At 39.6% G+C, this 17,206-nt stretch overlaps 1 protein-coding gene across 16 annotated transcripts in view; it reads right to left on the reverse strand.

The window, feature by feature from the left end:
• RAD51B (RAD51 paralog B) overlaps positions 1-17,206 on the reverse strand; it is a 419,964-nt gene that overhangs the window by 271,667 nt on the left and 131,091 nt on the right. Inside the window, exon 9 of one of the 16 annotated variants that reach the window (XM_068946207.1) lies at positions 16,006-16,191. The exons of the other annotated variants lie outside the window; for them this stretch is intronic. Within the exon in view, the coding sequence (XP_068802308.1) occupies positions 16,021-16,191 (171 nt within the window). The 3' untranslated portion in view covers positions 16,006-16,020. Of the gene's footprint in view, positions 1-16,005; positions 16,192-17,206 lie in introns of those variants that run through there. 16 annotated transcript variants of the gene reach the window in all.

Consider the following 17,206-nt stretch of genomic DNA (forward strand, 5'->3'; position numbering starts at 1 on the left):
CACAAATAAACTGCAATGAGACCTACTGTTTCTCAACAACTTTGAATAAAGATTCACAGAACGGTTGAGGTTGGAAGGGACCTCTGCACATCATCTAGTGCAACTCCCGTCCCCAAGCCGGCTCACCTACAGCACCTGGCCCACCACCCTCTCCAGGCAACTTCTGAACAGCTCCAAGGAGGCAGACTCCACCACCTCCCCGGGCAACCTGCTCCAGGGCTCTACCACCCTCCCACTAAAAAAACATCTTCCTATGCTCAGACGCAATTGCCTGCCTTTCAGTTTGTGCCCACTGCCTCTCGTCCTCTCAATGGGCACCGCTGAGAAGAGCCTGCCTCCGTCCTCTCAACGCTCTCCCCTCAGGTATTTACACACACTGATAAAATCCCCCCTGAGCCTTCTCTCCTCCAGGCTCAACAGGCCCAGCTCTCACAGCCTCTCCTCCTATGAGAGATGCTCCTGCCCCTTCGTCACCTTCGTGGCGTTCCCTGGACTCGCTCCAGCGTGCCCATGTCTTTCTTGGACTGGGGAGCCCAGAACTGCACACACTACTCCAGATGTGGCCTCTCCTGTGCTGAGCAGAGGGCAAGGTTCACCTCCCTCTGCCTGCTCCCAACGCTCTTCCTAATGCAGACCCGGGTACTGTTGGCTGCCCTTGCCACGAGGGTGCACTGCTGGCTCACGGTCAACTTCTTGCCCACAGGGTCCTTCTCTGCAGAGCTGCTTTCCAGAAGGTCAGTCCCCCCTCGTCCCCCCCAGCAGGTACTGATGCATGGGATCATTCTTCCCCAGGTGCAGGACTTTGCACTTCCCTTTACTGAACTTCATGAGGTTCCTCTCTGCCCATTTCTCCAGCCTGTCGAGGTCCCTCTGAATGGCACAGCAGCCATCTGGTGTATCAGCCACTTCTCCCAGTTTTGGATCATCTGCAAGCTTGCTGAGAGTGCACTCTGCTTCATCATCCAGGTCATTGATGAAGATGTTAAATAGTATTGACCCCAGTATCTACCCCTGGGGGGACACCACTGGTGACTGGTCTCCAGCTGGACTTTGTGCTGCTGACCACAACCCTCTAAGCCCCACAGTTCAGTCAGTTTTCAGTCCACCTCACCAACCACTTATCTAACTCTCACTTTATCACCTTGTCCAATGAGGATGTTACGGAAAACAGTGTATAAAGCCTTACTAAAGTCAAGGGAGACAACATCCACTGTTCTCCCCTCATCTACCCAGCCAGTCATTCCATCACAGAAGGCCATCAGTTTGGTTAAGCATGACCACTGAGTTATGTTAAAAAAAACAGAGTGAACCAGGAATGTTGCCTTAAGTCATTCTACTCGTCAACTTCCTCACAGGTAAAAACAAGGATAATTTTAGTAATATGAACTGGTATTATATGAGTTTGACAAAATTAGAAACATTTCCTTAGAAAAACGTTTATTCTTTCAAAAATGCTTCAAAAATTCAAAATCAGGATGAGACTTCAAGTCTTAGCAATTGTATTGGGAAAATTTGCCTAGGCCAGCACAACAGAAATCAGTATATGACTCCTACTGATTCCAGTGGTCAACAGGTTAGACCCTAAATTCCTTTCCTTCCAGACCACTTATGTTCATATTGTTAAGTAAAAGAAAGTAGCTTGAACCACAGGACACGCTTCCTAAGAGATTTAATTGGATTAAATCAATTTCTACATTCTCAAAATTTGTAGACTTGTATCAGTCATTTCTAAGGGGGGGAACCCCCCTTCAAAAAAGAAGTAAAAAAATCACTAGCTTCAGACTTGGACAAAACCACAGGCACAAACAATTCTTGCTGAAAACACCACATATGTGTACACTCAGGCCTCTGGAATAGGCCCTTTAGCAAACTCTCACATCAAGGGTCTTAAACAAAGCTCAAATAGCCCATATGTTTCAGATATGCAACTCTAAGTAGGTACAACGGTATCCATCTGCACCCATATGCTCAATCATTTTCTTAAGTTTAACCCAAAGCCCACTGAATTCCTTTCTGCAGACTCTACGTCAGGCTCTCCATTCCTTTAGGCTCCTTGATTCCACCACAGCTGTAACCGTTCCAGAAAGATGTTCTAGAAACTCACACTGGAGACTAGCTGGTTAAGAATCTGCAGCTACAAGAATTTAACAGCCATAACCCCGTGGTGTAGTATTTCAAAACGTTTTTGTTGTGTACTGTGTACTTGCACTGACAGACACTCTGCTGACTTAGGTAATGAGAACAGTTTTGCCCAATTCATGACTGACCTAAGTAAAAGGCGTTTCAGTTGAAGTTTAACTTCTGTACACAGGGCATGTCATACTGTTAGAAAACCAGTGATGTTGCAAGTGTGGGAAAGCCCCATGCCATTGGCTTGTGCTAAAGTTGGTCTACAATCCACAACCTAGAAACAACAACACTATCTAGCCAACGGCAAACGGTAGTCATATATTGCTCAAGTGTTCTCAAGGCTGCGGAGCCAAAGACTGCAGTTACACAATCAAGATAACTTTTCTACTCCGCCCGACTGGGCAAATGCCTGTTAAGTTTTCATCTGGAAGAAAATAAAAAGTCATTATTTTCTTAACTACACCCTTGAAGTTTCAGTCTGCACTTAGCAAGGGAAACTAAACAAGGAAATGCTGATTGCCATTTTCATTGGCATGAGAGTTAGCGTTTCAGTCGTTCTGTAGGCCACATCCAAAAAAAACCTGGAAAAAGGAGGTGAACTAAAGTAATGATCATTCAGAACTTCATTGGCTGTACACAGAGAGGCCTATAGGAATACCCAGCCTACTTTCCTACTAATAAAGTACTCTCTTCTCTGCAATATATTTTCCAGCATATCATCTAGTCTGGTTTTAAAAGTTCCAAATATGGGAATATTTGCCAGCTCCAAGGAAAATCTACCACATCCTTTCACTGGTACTTGGATCTTCAGCCAGTTTATGGTCACATGTACAGAAGTACGTCAAAAAGCTTTATGCTATGTATGCTTCATCCAATACAAATTATATCTAGATCTAATGCCACAATGCCATTTGAAAACTGTAAGTTAAAAGGAAATGTATATTCATGGAACATAATTTTATGTATACCTTTCTAAGGAATTTCTAAGTATTTTACTGACCTAAATATCTCTGGATTTCCATGTTAAGGTATCTGTAAGTCTTGTTTCAGAGATCATGATATGTGCAGATAGACTGACCATTTTCATTACTTAAGGTTATACAGAAAATGTAGAACAAAGTTAGGAACAGGGCCAGTCTTGCGCAGTTCCCTAATCTACCGATTAGACTGCAGATTTTCAAGCCCAAAGGTGGCAAACAGGTTTCAAGGTGCCATGACCAACCTTTATTTATGATATATCAAGTAGGAACCAAAATTTCATTTTCATATTAACAAAAGGACTACCATATGGAAAAATCTGAGACGCCCATTTTATTAAATCATATCTGGAGAATCATTTCCAAATTTCAGATGAAGATTAGGTGAATCATTGTTTATCTAAGCAAAAACTAGGCTACAAAAACACTGTGTGGGTACTGTTTTCATCTTTGAGAATGCTTCTCAAAACAAGGAATTTTTGTCATCAGTCTTCCTCTCCTTCACCTTGGCAGAAGCTTTTTGAGGAGGAAAAGGAAAAGAGGGCACAGAACTCTGCATGGAAGTGAAATGTCTGCTCTTCTCTTTGCTCTCACCCAGTTTTAAAAAAAGTAAGAACAACACTGCAGATGTATCTTTCAGGAGTCCCCATCTATGAAGTCTTTTCAATCAACACAACAGTATAGCTACATTGAATGAATTGTGTTTTTCTACCAACAAAAAGTACCATGAATCACCTTTTATGCCCCAATTTAGCCCTTAACTTGCCAATATTCTGCTTTTCCTCCACAATTAAATGGTATTATGCTTTCAAAAACTGAAGTTTTGTCTTTCTTAAAAGTCATTTTGTTTTCCCCTCTGAGAGGGCTGATGTACAACTACGATAATCCTCCTTCCCACCCACTAGTCAGGGATGCAATGGAAGTCAGAACATGTCTTCAGGGACAGAATTTGATTTCAAAGTTCTCAGTCTCGGCCACAAGTGTTTTACCAGATCTAGCTACAGTGAAAACAACTCAATGGATATAAATATCACCACACATTTGCAGACAGAACAGCAGAAACAACAAATCTTTCTTCCTGGATAGCAGCCAGTGGGCGTTTCAGAGACTATAAAGCTTTGCAAAAGGAAACAATTCAGCCTCCTATAACAAATGTGCTGTCCCTAAAGAATGGTGTCATGGAAATCAGAACACAGAGGAACAGAATTTTAAAAAATTACATGCTGCAGCACTAACCAGCATTCCAAGGCAACCTTTTAAAAGGAATTTTATACTGGCTAGATAGTAAACGGATAAAATTGCCATACATCCTCTCTTCACATCTTTAAGTAAAGTAGGTGTGCTTCTCAGAATGTAAAAGCTACTTTGGGGGAAAGATGGCTAATTCTTCCCTTCTTGAACATAGCTGTACCTTAAAGCTGCTGTTTCTATCAGAAAAGCAAACATGTAAGCGACATGAAGAGGCTCAATAGTCTTTTTTCTTAGTGATTCCAGCCAAACACATTCAGTTTACAAATCAGTGTGGGCAGGGGGGCCTTTCTAAATATGACCAGCCTACAAATTCTACATGGAGTCCTGTCTCTGACATCACCTCAGGAATGAAACAATTTTTCACTTTGAACTGAAAGATTAATTATGAGAGAGAACATAGTCTAGCTTTGTTGCTTCCTTAAAGTTGTTTGAATGCTCCTCAATCAATATATGAGAAAATGTACTTATGTAAGTAAAATGAAGATATCTAATTTCCAAAATAGCATATGAACTAAGACCAGTTCTAGTCAAACTTCTGACCAAATCTACACTTAAAACCCATCCCTTCCAGAAAAAAAAAGGAATTGATCTTGTTACTTAAGAAAAAAGAATATTAAGTGTTTCTGATTAAGTTCCTAGCCGCACACTATAGCCACATGTATCAGTTAAACACTTGCTCAGCTGAAGAGGTTCACTCTGGCACATATACACTATATTCACAAAACAACTTAAAGGAGCATTCAAAGTAATTTAGTGCAACCTTCCTCCTGCCAGAGGAAAAACAAAGTGCCCTCTATGTATTAGCATTGCCATTATTACAGGACAAGCAAAAGCATCAAACCCATTTGCTAGGAAAACATGCTCATCCATAGCTGAGCATCCCTTACAAAGCGTTACAGAGAAATTCAGCTAAACTCTTCCATTCATTCGCAACCTCAAGAACTATCACAGTCATCCCTGAAAGAGTGACAGTGAGACAGACTGAGACGGAAATGAACAGAAGAATTTACAGGCAGAAGTCTGTGATCTGTAGCCTACCTCTTTTACAACATCCAAGGACCCCCATTCCACAAATCTGAATAGTATTTTGCATGTTGAGTGGTTTTATTATGTACAAATAGGATTGCTTATGGAAAGTAGCCACAGTTGGTTTTACCACTTGAACAGGGCCCTATGGAAGTAGCAGAATTAGACCCAAAACAAACTAAAAACTAACAGGTGAAGAGGAAGAAATTCATCTCCTGTGCATGCCCATTTAGATGGTCAGGTTTGTAGCAGGGCTGAAACTGATCCTCTAGATATAGCTGGACTTTGTTGTTTTTTACTTCGACTTCCACCTTATGCACGAACATTGTATAACTTAATAATAATAAAAAAGGAATAGCCTATAAATATCGTTCTAACATTCCCCTCTCTAACAGAAACACCGCTCTCAATCCCGTTCAGGTTTCCATTCATGCATTTTATATATGAAGAGGGTGTTTGTGTCTTGAGCGAATAAGAGTACTGAAATCAAACAAAATAGTAACCCTCCAAATTACATAAAGGATTATATTCCCTGTACAAAGGCAAACAGTCCTCTCCAGCTAACTCTGCGCACGCAGCTTAGTACTAAATTGCAAAATAATAGTTCTTCGGAAGTGATTACCCACCCCAGTATGAAAACTCTACCTTAAGCTAAGCAAGGCTGAACACATGGACTGCATTAGAGATCTGCTATTTGGGAAGCAAAACAGACAGAATTCCACCTACAGGCCTCTTCAGTCTCTCCACTCCCAATACTTCATTATTTAGCAGACTAAATGCATTGTACAAAGTTCCTAAAATATTAATCACAACAATTACTTCCCCAAATCCCAAGATAAAGCCAGATTTTTCATTTTTACACATAATGCTTTTATCTTTACTACCTCTGACACTGAATGCTGTGTTTGATTTGGTTACAGGAGAGGCAATGAAAACTTCTCATAATCCACAGTACTGCACATTAATGAAGACTCTCTCTCCAGAAACACCCACTTCACAGAGCAAACATATTACGCCATCAGACTGCATCAGAGGATGCTAGGATCTCTCGCACCAGTGGCGTATGTGCCATAACTGTCTGCCTGACTCGCGCTGTTTTCCAAGCAAAAGGTATGTTTGTATACTGACACCTTCTACCTGAGTTTTTCACTTCTCTCTCATCTTCCCTTACTCACTATTCATTGCAGACATGATAGGGACATGAGACAGAAGAGAACAAGAACACGGTCACAGCTCTTGTGGAAATTCATTCTACAGTTTCAGGCTAAGGAATGTCTTATACTTGAACACGTACATTAAGCATCTCCTAGGCATCATCTAGTACAAATACTAGACAGTGTCTGTTGGAAATAAATATACAGTATAAACTGCAAAAACCATAAGGAAGAGAGAATAAACCATATGAAACAGGTATAAATAACATCATTTGATGCCTTACTGACTTGAACATCATTTAATGCTCAAATATGGCAAGGATGAAAACAGCACAAAGATCTACATAAAGCAGAAGAGCATAAAAAGGTAATTCTATATGATGGAATAAGCTTATGGATGCAGCTCTAATGGCAACTGCCCCTTTATTTTTTATTTGATCCCAACATTGCTTTCTTAATTTAAGGCTCCTTGTTTGTTTTTCCAGAGTACAAGCAGGCTGCAACTACAGTTTATATTGCCATACTTTACACAGTACTGAGCTACCCGATTAGTATATTCATGTTACACAACAACATATTCCTTCTGCAGAGCTTGTCACTGTTGGCTAGACTAGAGTTTAGAGGCCCTGGATCCGTTTTAGATTGAGGTAATAAAGCAGGTGCAAGCACAGAGGGAGGGAAAGTAGAGGAAAGCCCCATTACAAGATACTAGAAGCTCAGGAAAATTATCTAGCGAAAACAAAGCTGTTTAAGTAACTGTACTTTTCCCTTTCAGAGGTACCATTAAAACTTAAGATAAAATATCACAAATTTGTAGAAGAAAATAAAAAGCTGAAAGCTAGTAAGAAGGTATGAAGAATGTTCTTTATCCTTGCTGCCAAAACAGAAAACAAAACCAGTAGGACCCAAAATATGCACACCTTGCACAGTCAATAAGGCCTAGCTGGAAACGTAATTCACAAGTGTCAGTTGACAGAAGAGCTTTCATTTCTGCCTTTAAAAGAAAGGCAATTCTCATTCACCCTAGTAAGGGTGGCTGTTAACAGCTTTCTCATTGGTAAGTTTTGTAGTTGTGCAAGTTACGGTTTTGAACATAAATGCAAGGATACAACAATTAGGAAAGAATTTCTTTGCCTCTCTTCTCCCTCTGAAGTATTAATTTGACTATTGCCAAAACTGTGTGTTTGATTCGTCAAACTGACTACATTAAGCTTTTGGTAATTTTAGTTCACAGAATGTGGGTATGAGAATCACTGCTCTCAAACATTTTTGAAGGCTCACTTTAGTAACTTTTTTTATTCAAATACATTGTTTTGGGGGTTTCACATAAATGCAGCCTAACCTCGTCAGCATAATATTTTATGTGATACACAAATTCTTTGAAATACTGTTTCACTACCACATGGACTACCACTGTGAAAACAGCTTCACAGTTAAAACCATGGTCAAGCTCTGCCTACGTGCCAAAGGAGAAAAGCAACATGGCTACCACATCAAGATTAGAAAGATTACACACATGAAAGTAGTTAGAGTGGTTAATCTGCTACTACACCTACAGTAAATGGGTGTAGCTGTGCCCTTTCTAACAATGTCAAGGCTGTATTCATTTAGCCATCCAAGACACATGAAAAGACAAACAATTTTTAGCAGTGTAAGTAACCTCAGCCTATTTAGAGCACGTGAGTATCTCAACAATGATTCAGAGAGCAGGAGAAGGTTGAGGTCACTCCTCGGCCAAACATGACGACTTAAGACACAAATATTTTAACTCCCTGTGGGTGTGCTTTTTTTTATTTTTTATTTAAGTGGTGACTCTGGCAGGCAGAGAGCATCATTTCATAGAGAAGAATTTGATCTCTAACCTTAGTAGACCTTCCTCTGCGACACACAATTTGAACTATGAACAAACGCACGACACAACTGATTTAGCTGGACCTGTAATAGCAATAAAGGAACCCTCTGGAAGCTCAGCTTCTCGTGGCTTAAAGGTATTTTTAATCACTGTGTCAATTAAAGGAGATCTACTTATCCACATATGCCTCTAAAAATTATTCTGGATAAAAAGAATCTTGATTTCTTTATCTACTCGCAAAGAGGCACGCACAAAATAAAAAATTGCTAAGGAAGCTCTCATACTCACCATCCCACTATGCGCTTATCTGGCTTAGCAGGAGAAGGAGCTGATGTAGGAGTGGAAAGCAATGGAAAAAGTAGTACAGTTTGCACAATCCTGTTAAATCTCCTCCAAATGTTTATTAATATCAAATAAACATTTCTTTGTAAAGCTTTTGGCCCTACATGTATAAACTGGGCACTGCAAGTTGAAATATAAGGTTTTGGTAACATTCATAATTTTTAATTAATGTAAGTTGAATACACTGATTCAAGGAGCAGACATACAAACATTAATAATTATTACATGGAAGATACTCAAAAATAGCAATACTGAAATGTTATCAGCAGTTCATGCAATTCTCATGCACAGCTTTAGCCTCTTCTAATACCAATACTTCTAATTTTTAGCAAAATCTCTATTCAGGGATATGCATAGCTCTTTTTCTATTAAAAAGAAAATTAGAACTTTTCTCAATATTGCATTTCTGCTTTATTGTTTGTTTTTATTTGGTACCGTTAGTGAACGTTATGTGCATTACTAAGCAGCGGTATTTTACATGTCAGCAATCCACAAGAGGAAAAAATATGTTCTCAAAGTATGCTTTGGTTTCTTCAAAATGTAATAGCCTACAGGCATGTAAATTATTAATAATTTTCAGATTAGTATGTTGAGTAAATTTTAATTATTTTAAACTAATACAAATCCATGGAAAAGGCCATGTAACAAAGCTGAAACTGATGCATTGTACGTTTACAGTCACAAACACCACAAAACTGTTTTGGGCAGAAATCAAGAATGCCTCAGTCATTTGAAATTCCAAGAAAACGCAACAGGCAATATGCACTGAAAAGGAGATAACAATTAACACTCATTCTCATGGAAAACGTTACTTTTACTGAGAGCAGAATTTGGACACAGGATAATTACAGGATTTAAAGGATGTATGATTTTTACAAAAAGAAAAAACAATTAGCAATCATCGAGTTTCAGATATGAAAGAAGAACTGTAAGTAAAAAACTCTGTTTTTCAAACCTAACAACTGAAGTGCCTGAATTTCTTACTATGCATGTTTTGGCTGCCTTTTCTAATCTGCAAAGGTCACTGCTCATTTTCGTATGTCCAATATTTAAAGGGGATGTAGAACATTACAGTCTGTGCTGCACATTACACATCAGCAGGTGGTTTGTGAGATACTTTACAGTTACTCTTGGTCCACATCATCACGTTTAAGCATTTTAAGTACACAGCTTAGGCTATATTCCCAACTGTTTAAACCAAAACCAGGTATACAGAGCATTTGGCTGCCAGAAAATTTTCTTTTGTATTGCTTGCAGTAAGTGGCAGATATACAGTGAAATCTGCCAATTTTTTTATATTACATGTATGTTTGTAATATTTAGAAGTCTTAACACACACTTCCAGTAACTTAGGACCTTCTCACCTATCAAACATACCCAGGCAGTTTGGGCAGCACTTCCACAGGTGCTTCTCTGTGCAGCAGTGACCACCTGAGCAGCTTACATACGTGGCCCTCCAGAAGCAGTACAGATGTCAAGCAAGACCAGGGAACTGATTAGTTTAAAATAACCCAACCTTTTCTCATTTTTCTATGGATCTTTTCATTCAGATAAGTTTCCTGAACCAGTTCACAGGTGGCCTTTGAAAGAGTTGTATCCATCCATCTGAACAGAAAAAGGGAGAACTGTATCACTGAAGCAGCCTTTTGGAGGACATCAGTTAAGTGTTGCATAAACATACCACAGAGATTGCCACAGCCATTTTCTGACCATGGACGGGAATGATCACAGTGTGGGTAGTTGCATGACATTTCAGTTTCAGCAGCAAAGCAGGCTTTAAGAAATATTAACCTTGCTTCCTTCAGCTATTATTGTTTTCTCGTTCCCCTTTTTTAATCCCCCAAATCAAATCTCCTGTGATAATATAAATAAGGAGAAAGTGCAACATAAAACATGAAATGTTTTTTTAGAAAGTCAGGTATGACTCACTTTGTCAACTGATAATTATTATAAGAATTCTACTGTATGTACTGTACTAACATACGTTCTGGTCTTATGACCTAGTACCACCTCAAATCTTTGCCTAAGAATCTCATTCTTCAGTTTCATTTAGGAATTTATTTAAGGAACTCTAGAAACAAAAAAAACCCATATGTTAGAGAAAATAACGTAAACAAATAGTATACATCTATGTGAAAGGAGATAACTATGAAGTAATACTAAGAAAAGTAGAGAGACAGAAAATGATATCTAGATGGACTCAAATCATATCAAGGTTATCTTAAGTAAGGTTAGGTAGGTATAAGGTACATCTATTCATCTTGTAGGTTACTGCTAAAGTCATCCAAATTCTCTGTCAGTATTTGCCTGAAAAATTATCAGCAATAATGAAATAAAAATAGTGTTATGTAAGACATCATCTGGAATGAGATATCATCTGGAATAAAACACGCTTCAAACCAGAACAGGACAGAGAGGATATGGAACGGAGACTCTAATGCAAAAAGAATGAATTTGAACCTAATGCAAAAAGATCAGTCTGTCTTATTTAGCCTTCCAAACTGAACGGTTCACAATACTTTCAGAGAGCAAGCTCAGAAGAGGGAAACGTAAATGACTACACTGGCACAAACACACCATACACAGAAAAACACTCATTCATTACATTCCTAGAGGTACAAACTAGTCATTAAAAAAAAAAAAAAAGCAGATTAGAAAACAGGAAGAAGCTTGTAGTCATCAAAGAATTAGGGGTCTAAAATAGCTTCCCCAAAAGAGAAATGTGAGCCTGAAACCTAACCAGTTTTGAGACAGAGCTTGCAAAAAAGCAACATTTACCATGATTGCCTGTGAAATCAGGATTAACAGTTTCAGTAACTCAACTAAGGTCACATAGGAAAACGAAATCTTGAAATAGCATCTTTGGAAACAGCAGCATCAACAGGCACACTGAGAATCAATTTTAACCTCCAGGGCACTGGAGGTACTGGACAGTAAGTACTCAACATGATCTCTAGTCATGGTCCTATGATCCCTAGTCAGGTTTTTACACTTACACATTTAGCTTCATTGTTCACTGGATCCCACACTGAGCCATTTCAGCATGCTAACCATGCAGAAAGCTATCTGCTTTTTTGCTGCACGTACTTTCTGCTGGACTAGTGCACGTAATGGCTCAGCAGAGGACCAGATGAGCACTGAAGCTCGTGCAAGGGGAGATTAGAAAGCAGTCCAGGTTTTTTTTTTTTTTTTTGCTGGGTACAATGAACACAGAAACTAGAGCAAGCTTTACAACAGGAGCAAAAAGGTAAGTGAATGGACTACTACATCCACTCATTTCATTCCTCGAATCCACAGCCTAAGTATATCTGAGTTCTCTTGACATATTTTTACGGGAAATTATAGAGAAACAAATCACTGCTGCACATGCACACCATTGTTACCATGCACATGCAGCAGTAGATAAGGAGAACTTGATTGTACAGGACAGTCAGTTTGGAGTGTTTCAACAGGGAACCAAGTCTGGTCTCTGATATAATCCTCAAGGCAAAATAGACAAAAAATATCTTTTTCTGCCCACAGAAGGACTAGCCAGATACGGCATTCCATTCAAAACCTCCCACAACCAGTCTTCCCCCACCCCAAACAAACAAAACCCATAGCCATACACTAAAATAAGTATCCCTCAGCAATTGTGAATTAGTCCGTTTTATTATATGGCAAGCAACACTTTGCTAGACAGGCACCAGTGTTTTGCAAAGCACTGTGTGGGTACAGAAAAGATCTTCAAACCCCGAAGCCTGACTTTAAAAGACTCCTTAGAAAAGGCATTCTTTTTAATGTGGATCAAGATAATCGAAAGTGCTTACACATTCAGAATGACAGTTTTCAACATTTTCTGTCAATAAGCACAACAGTTCAATACCCAAACTCTTTGTTCTAGTGGTTATTTGCCCTGAAGTGTCCATATTGGCGAGGTCAGATTCCAGTTACCTTTTCACGGGGCTCAGCATAGGTTACACAAACAGCACACGAGGACAATTCACCCAAGTCCTTCTCACCCAGCTGAGGACAAGAAGGTTATCAGTCTGGAATATATGATTAGAGGTTTCTCAAGCAACCTCTTCACAAGAAACATTATGGGAAACCTGTTTATTATGTTTCCACTTCACTATCATTGCCAATGAACTCCACCCATCCCTGATACATGTTTATACAGGTGACTTGCCAAAGAAAGAAACCCTTCCTCTGCATCTGAACCCCACAGTTTAATTCTTCACTTGCTCAGATTCACAGAAACTGATAAAATGCCAAAAAGAATTTCCTCAGAAGTGAGCAAACAAACTACAATAAAAGCATGACAAAGAGGTAGCAAACAAGGCTATAGAAGTTAATTATTAGCAAGCTTAAGCGTCTAATTTCTCTTTCACAATACAGGTCTGACGACCTGTGAACACACCCAAGTGAGCTTAAAGAACCAAACACTACTGCAAGGAAATGACACAGTGAGAAAAGAATTCAGGAGGTATTCACAAGTTCTCAAACCTCTCAAATCCTTTGTCTTAGCCCGAGGCTTACCCTATAAAAGGGCAGGTATGAGCATGTATGTTTCTGCTCACTCTCTCCTCCTCCTACATCTTTTGAGGACATGTAACTAGAAATACAACCTTAAGGGACACAAAGCCAACCAACCCTGCTGCCCTTCTACGCGATGTCAGGCATTTCCTAGCAAAGGCTGAGAGTGCAGGGGGCAGAGCTGTAGGGAGGACACAGCTTCTTGTATTGGATTCTGAAATGGAGGCCTGAAGGTAAGAGTCCATAGGGGCATTCACTGATAGCAGGGAGAGAGATGACCATCTTTGACACTTTCACTGGGTTTATATTCAAGTTCACTCCAAATGAGAATAAATGGAAGAGGTGTTTCAGAAACCTCCTTGGGCTTGGAGAAACAGATCAGCTTACTTGCATATAGGCAAGTCACTCATTACATAATACAGTCTTACAGCTGTCAAATTCCCAAGACAGTGGTAGAATACAGGTCAGCACACTAGCTGGGGGCTGATACATCTGCTAGCTTTAACAGCTGCGATCTTCAGCTACATGGAATGTCTCTCTAGATCAAATGCCTTGAAGACTGAATTTGCTTTTTTATTTCCATATGACAGATTTAGTCTCGCCACCTTTCAATTATCATTTTTCCAACCACCCTCTGTAGCAATGATTGCCAAACCACAGTCTGGAAACTGGCAGCAGTCTGCAATTGATGTAGAGAACCACAGTTAAGAGAAAAATCCAATTTTTTATTTGTTAGTATGGTCTGTAGTGAAGTCTGAGAGTTTACAGTGTTCTTGTGGTAGAAACTCCTGTTTTTAGTATGTTTAACATATGCTAAACCACTCTATCAAGGGAATGGATCAATTGCCTGCATGCAAAGTTTGTGATTAATCTTTGAACATTAGCCATAACGCTATCTTAAAAGCTGACTGACTACAATACAGACTTCTTTCCCTTCCAGGCCTTATTGCAATAATATTGCCTGTCCTGACTACTAACTCACAACTGAACTCGCAATCGGACTCACCAGTCCACCTGGTGAACGACCACTCCTTACACACAGTAATCTATTTTTCCCAACTGGCCATGAACTGTATCTGGAATCTTAAGGACTGTCTGCAGTAAAGAAAACAAATCTCCAGCACGTATCTCTAGTTAATCTAAATGCAAGGGTAAAGGTATTGTACCCTATTTACCTACTGAAAAGTATAAAAGAACAGAATCTATCAGTAAAACCAAAAATCTGTATCTTTCACTAGTGATAAATATTGTAGGGAGAGGAGAGAGGAGGCGGCAGGGGAAGAAAAGAGGGAGGAAAGCATTTGGAGTGCTTAAGCCAGGTCCTATGTTTTTAGCTTTATTTCTGCAGAAGGAGCCTTTTGTTTGACTGCAAGTGCTTTTGTTAAGGTATAGTTTCTAAATCGGCCTAAGACCTCACTGCTACCAAAAGGAGCAGTCCCCTCCTTCCCCTGCCTTTTGTGTTACTGGGTCCTCTTCCGAGTCAGCAGTGAGGTAGCTGACCAGTGATCTGGACGAAAATAACTCTACTAAGAAGAGATTACAGCAAGCGGTTAACTGAAAAATCCTCTCCAGTAAAAGGTTTCCATTCCAAAGATCTGTACTTTACCTGATGACCAAAGACTGTATCTAAGATCGCTCACAAGCGAAAAGCCATGAGTCTAATATACATCACTGTGCTGCAGAAAAAAACATTCATGATGCATATACTCTATTGGGCAGACTTAAGTTTCATAACGCTGCTATTGAGCAATTCAAATCCACAAGCAGGGAGATAGCATGGATGAATGGGTGCTGGAATCTTGAAAGTTAGCATCAAACTTACTTTCCAAACTGTTACATTGTTCTGCTAAATTATTATAATCTATTAGCATCATTTTAATGACAACTAAATTTTGTAATTAATTATATTTTATGAAGTTAATTGTCTAGAAATATAATGGAGAAGCCTCGCAGCTACATGAAAACAAAGCTTTCATCTCAAGAAATTGTACTCAATTAAGTGACAGTTAAAGAGAGTTCAGGGGGAATTGGAAAGCAGGGAGGAAGCTACGAGTGGAGACACCACTGAAGAATCTTAAATCTGAATTAGATGTTTGCAATAATAATAATGATTCTAATGTCTATGAAATGGGATCTCTTCTGTTCTTGTTGTGCTTTTATAGCGCTATCGGCGTGTTACATACGATGCCCTTGTAGATGATTCCTTGTTCAGCTTCTGCTAAGCAGTTCCGGCTGTGTTAAACTTCCACCACAATCTGCACTTTCTGTTCTCAGGTACTACAAAAGTGGCAGCTCTGCAAAGCATCAGCAACCATGCCCCTTTCTAGAAATCTAAACAGGAAACTGCTTACAGTGATTAAAGCGTATTCTCCCTTTTAAAGGGCTGTCAGCGAGCCCTTTTAAAGGGCTGAGACGAGATTGGTACAGGACATCTAGCTCTTTTACATTTATACAGTGCTGTGCAGAACATCTATCAATAGCATCGTTATAAATCTACCATGGCCTGTAACTGCACTGCAAGTCAATAAAGTCAGCCTTCAGTCTCCCCAACATCAAATTCATCCATTATTGCTATTCAACTTACGGCTGGCTAGGACAATTCGTCCAGCACAGAGCCTCTTCTCCCAGGGATAACCCCATAATGCCCAGGGAGTAAATTCCAAGAATTGTTTCAGCAATTCAGTCCCAGCTACCACATTTTCACAAAGTAGCACAAGGAAAACACATGGACTTGCCTATGTGTATGTTCCAACTGGTACATGTGCAGCAAAGCTCACACACTGGGAAGCACCATATCTCTTGCAAATGCACGTGACAGTCCTGCACACACGCAGTAGTCCAGAAGCTCCAGAAAGTGCCAGTCCACACTAAGATCAGCTATGGTGCACATGTGCAACAGCTGTACCCACTCTATCTCACAAGGAGAACTTAGAGGCTCACCTGTCTGGAAAGATTAGGTAACATCGAATTAAAGCCATCAGAAACTTTCCAAAGCATCAGTAAGGTTCATTAGTTCATTCAGCATACAGCTATCTAAAGCCAAACAAGTGCTAAAACTAACACTTAAACCAGTAGTCTGCCAAACCTCCCACACTTGGAAAACTCTTCCCAAACTGCCTCTTAAATTACTCATCCCAAACTAATATACAACGTACATAGTCTAGTCCACAGTCTTTAGTCACAGGGAAGTCAGGTTGAGGAGCCAAAAAAAATCTGCAGAGGAATTTGAGGTGCACTAGTTGAGTGGTGCAAGAATTCAGGGCTGAAGAACAAGGTCTGGTGTTAAAGGTTTAGTTTACAATATTTTCTTGTACACCAATAAAATCACAGAGTTCAGTCAGCACTGATGAAGGCCAGAATAGAAACATATTAAAAGCACGTCTTGGACCAGTACTCTAATAGCAAGGCAGTTAAAGCAGAAACAGACTGAGGCCCACTGGCAGACCAAACAACCCAGGCTTGCAATATAAGAAGGTTTTGCAGATCTAAACTCAGATTTACCATCACAATTCAGTGGGAAAGGCTGGCCTCATGCGTACCAAATTCATTGAGCAAAATGCCTCATACTAACCGCTTGTCAATATGATAAGATTGCTTCTTCTTTTTTTTTTTTTTAATTAAATCAACCTATTTTTTGAAAAATATTTGAAATAAAAGACTGCTCAAGTGGGTGTAACTCACCCCAACAAATCCTTTCTAAAAACTCTTAGGGCTATTAAAATTACGGCTCCTTTCATTATGTGTTCCACTGGTTTAGAGTGAGTAAAGAAAAAGCATTCAGCACTAGGTGATAATAGATTTGTTCCACACCATTCTATTTATAGCTTAATATTTGGATGATATGATAAGATACTGAAAATGAGCATTGTTTAATGTAAATCTCTTGGCATTGACATGTTCTATTCAGTGCCTAGTAAACAACCTAAGAAAGGGAATCTCAGCTTAATACCTATGAAATA

This window comes from Struthio camelus, chromosome 5 (assembly GCF_040807025.1).
Source record: "Struthio camelus isolate bStrCam1 chromosome 5, bStrCam1.hap1, whole genome shotgun sequence".
NCBI classification, from domain to species: Eukaryota; Metazoa; Chordata; class Aves; order Struthioniformes; family Struthionidae; genus Struthio; species Struthio camelus.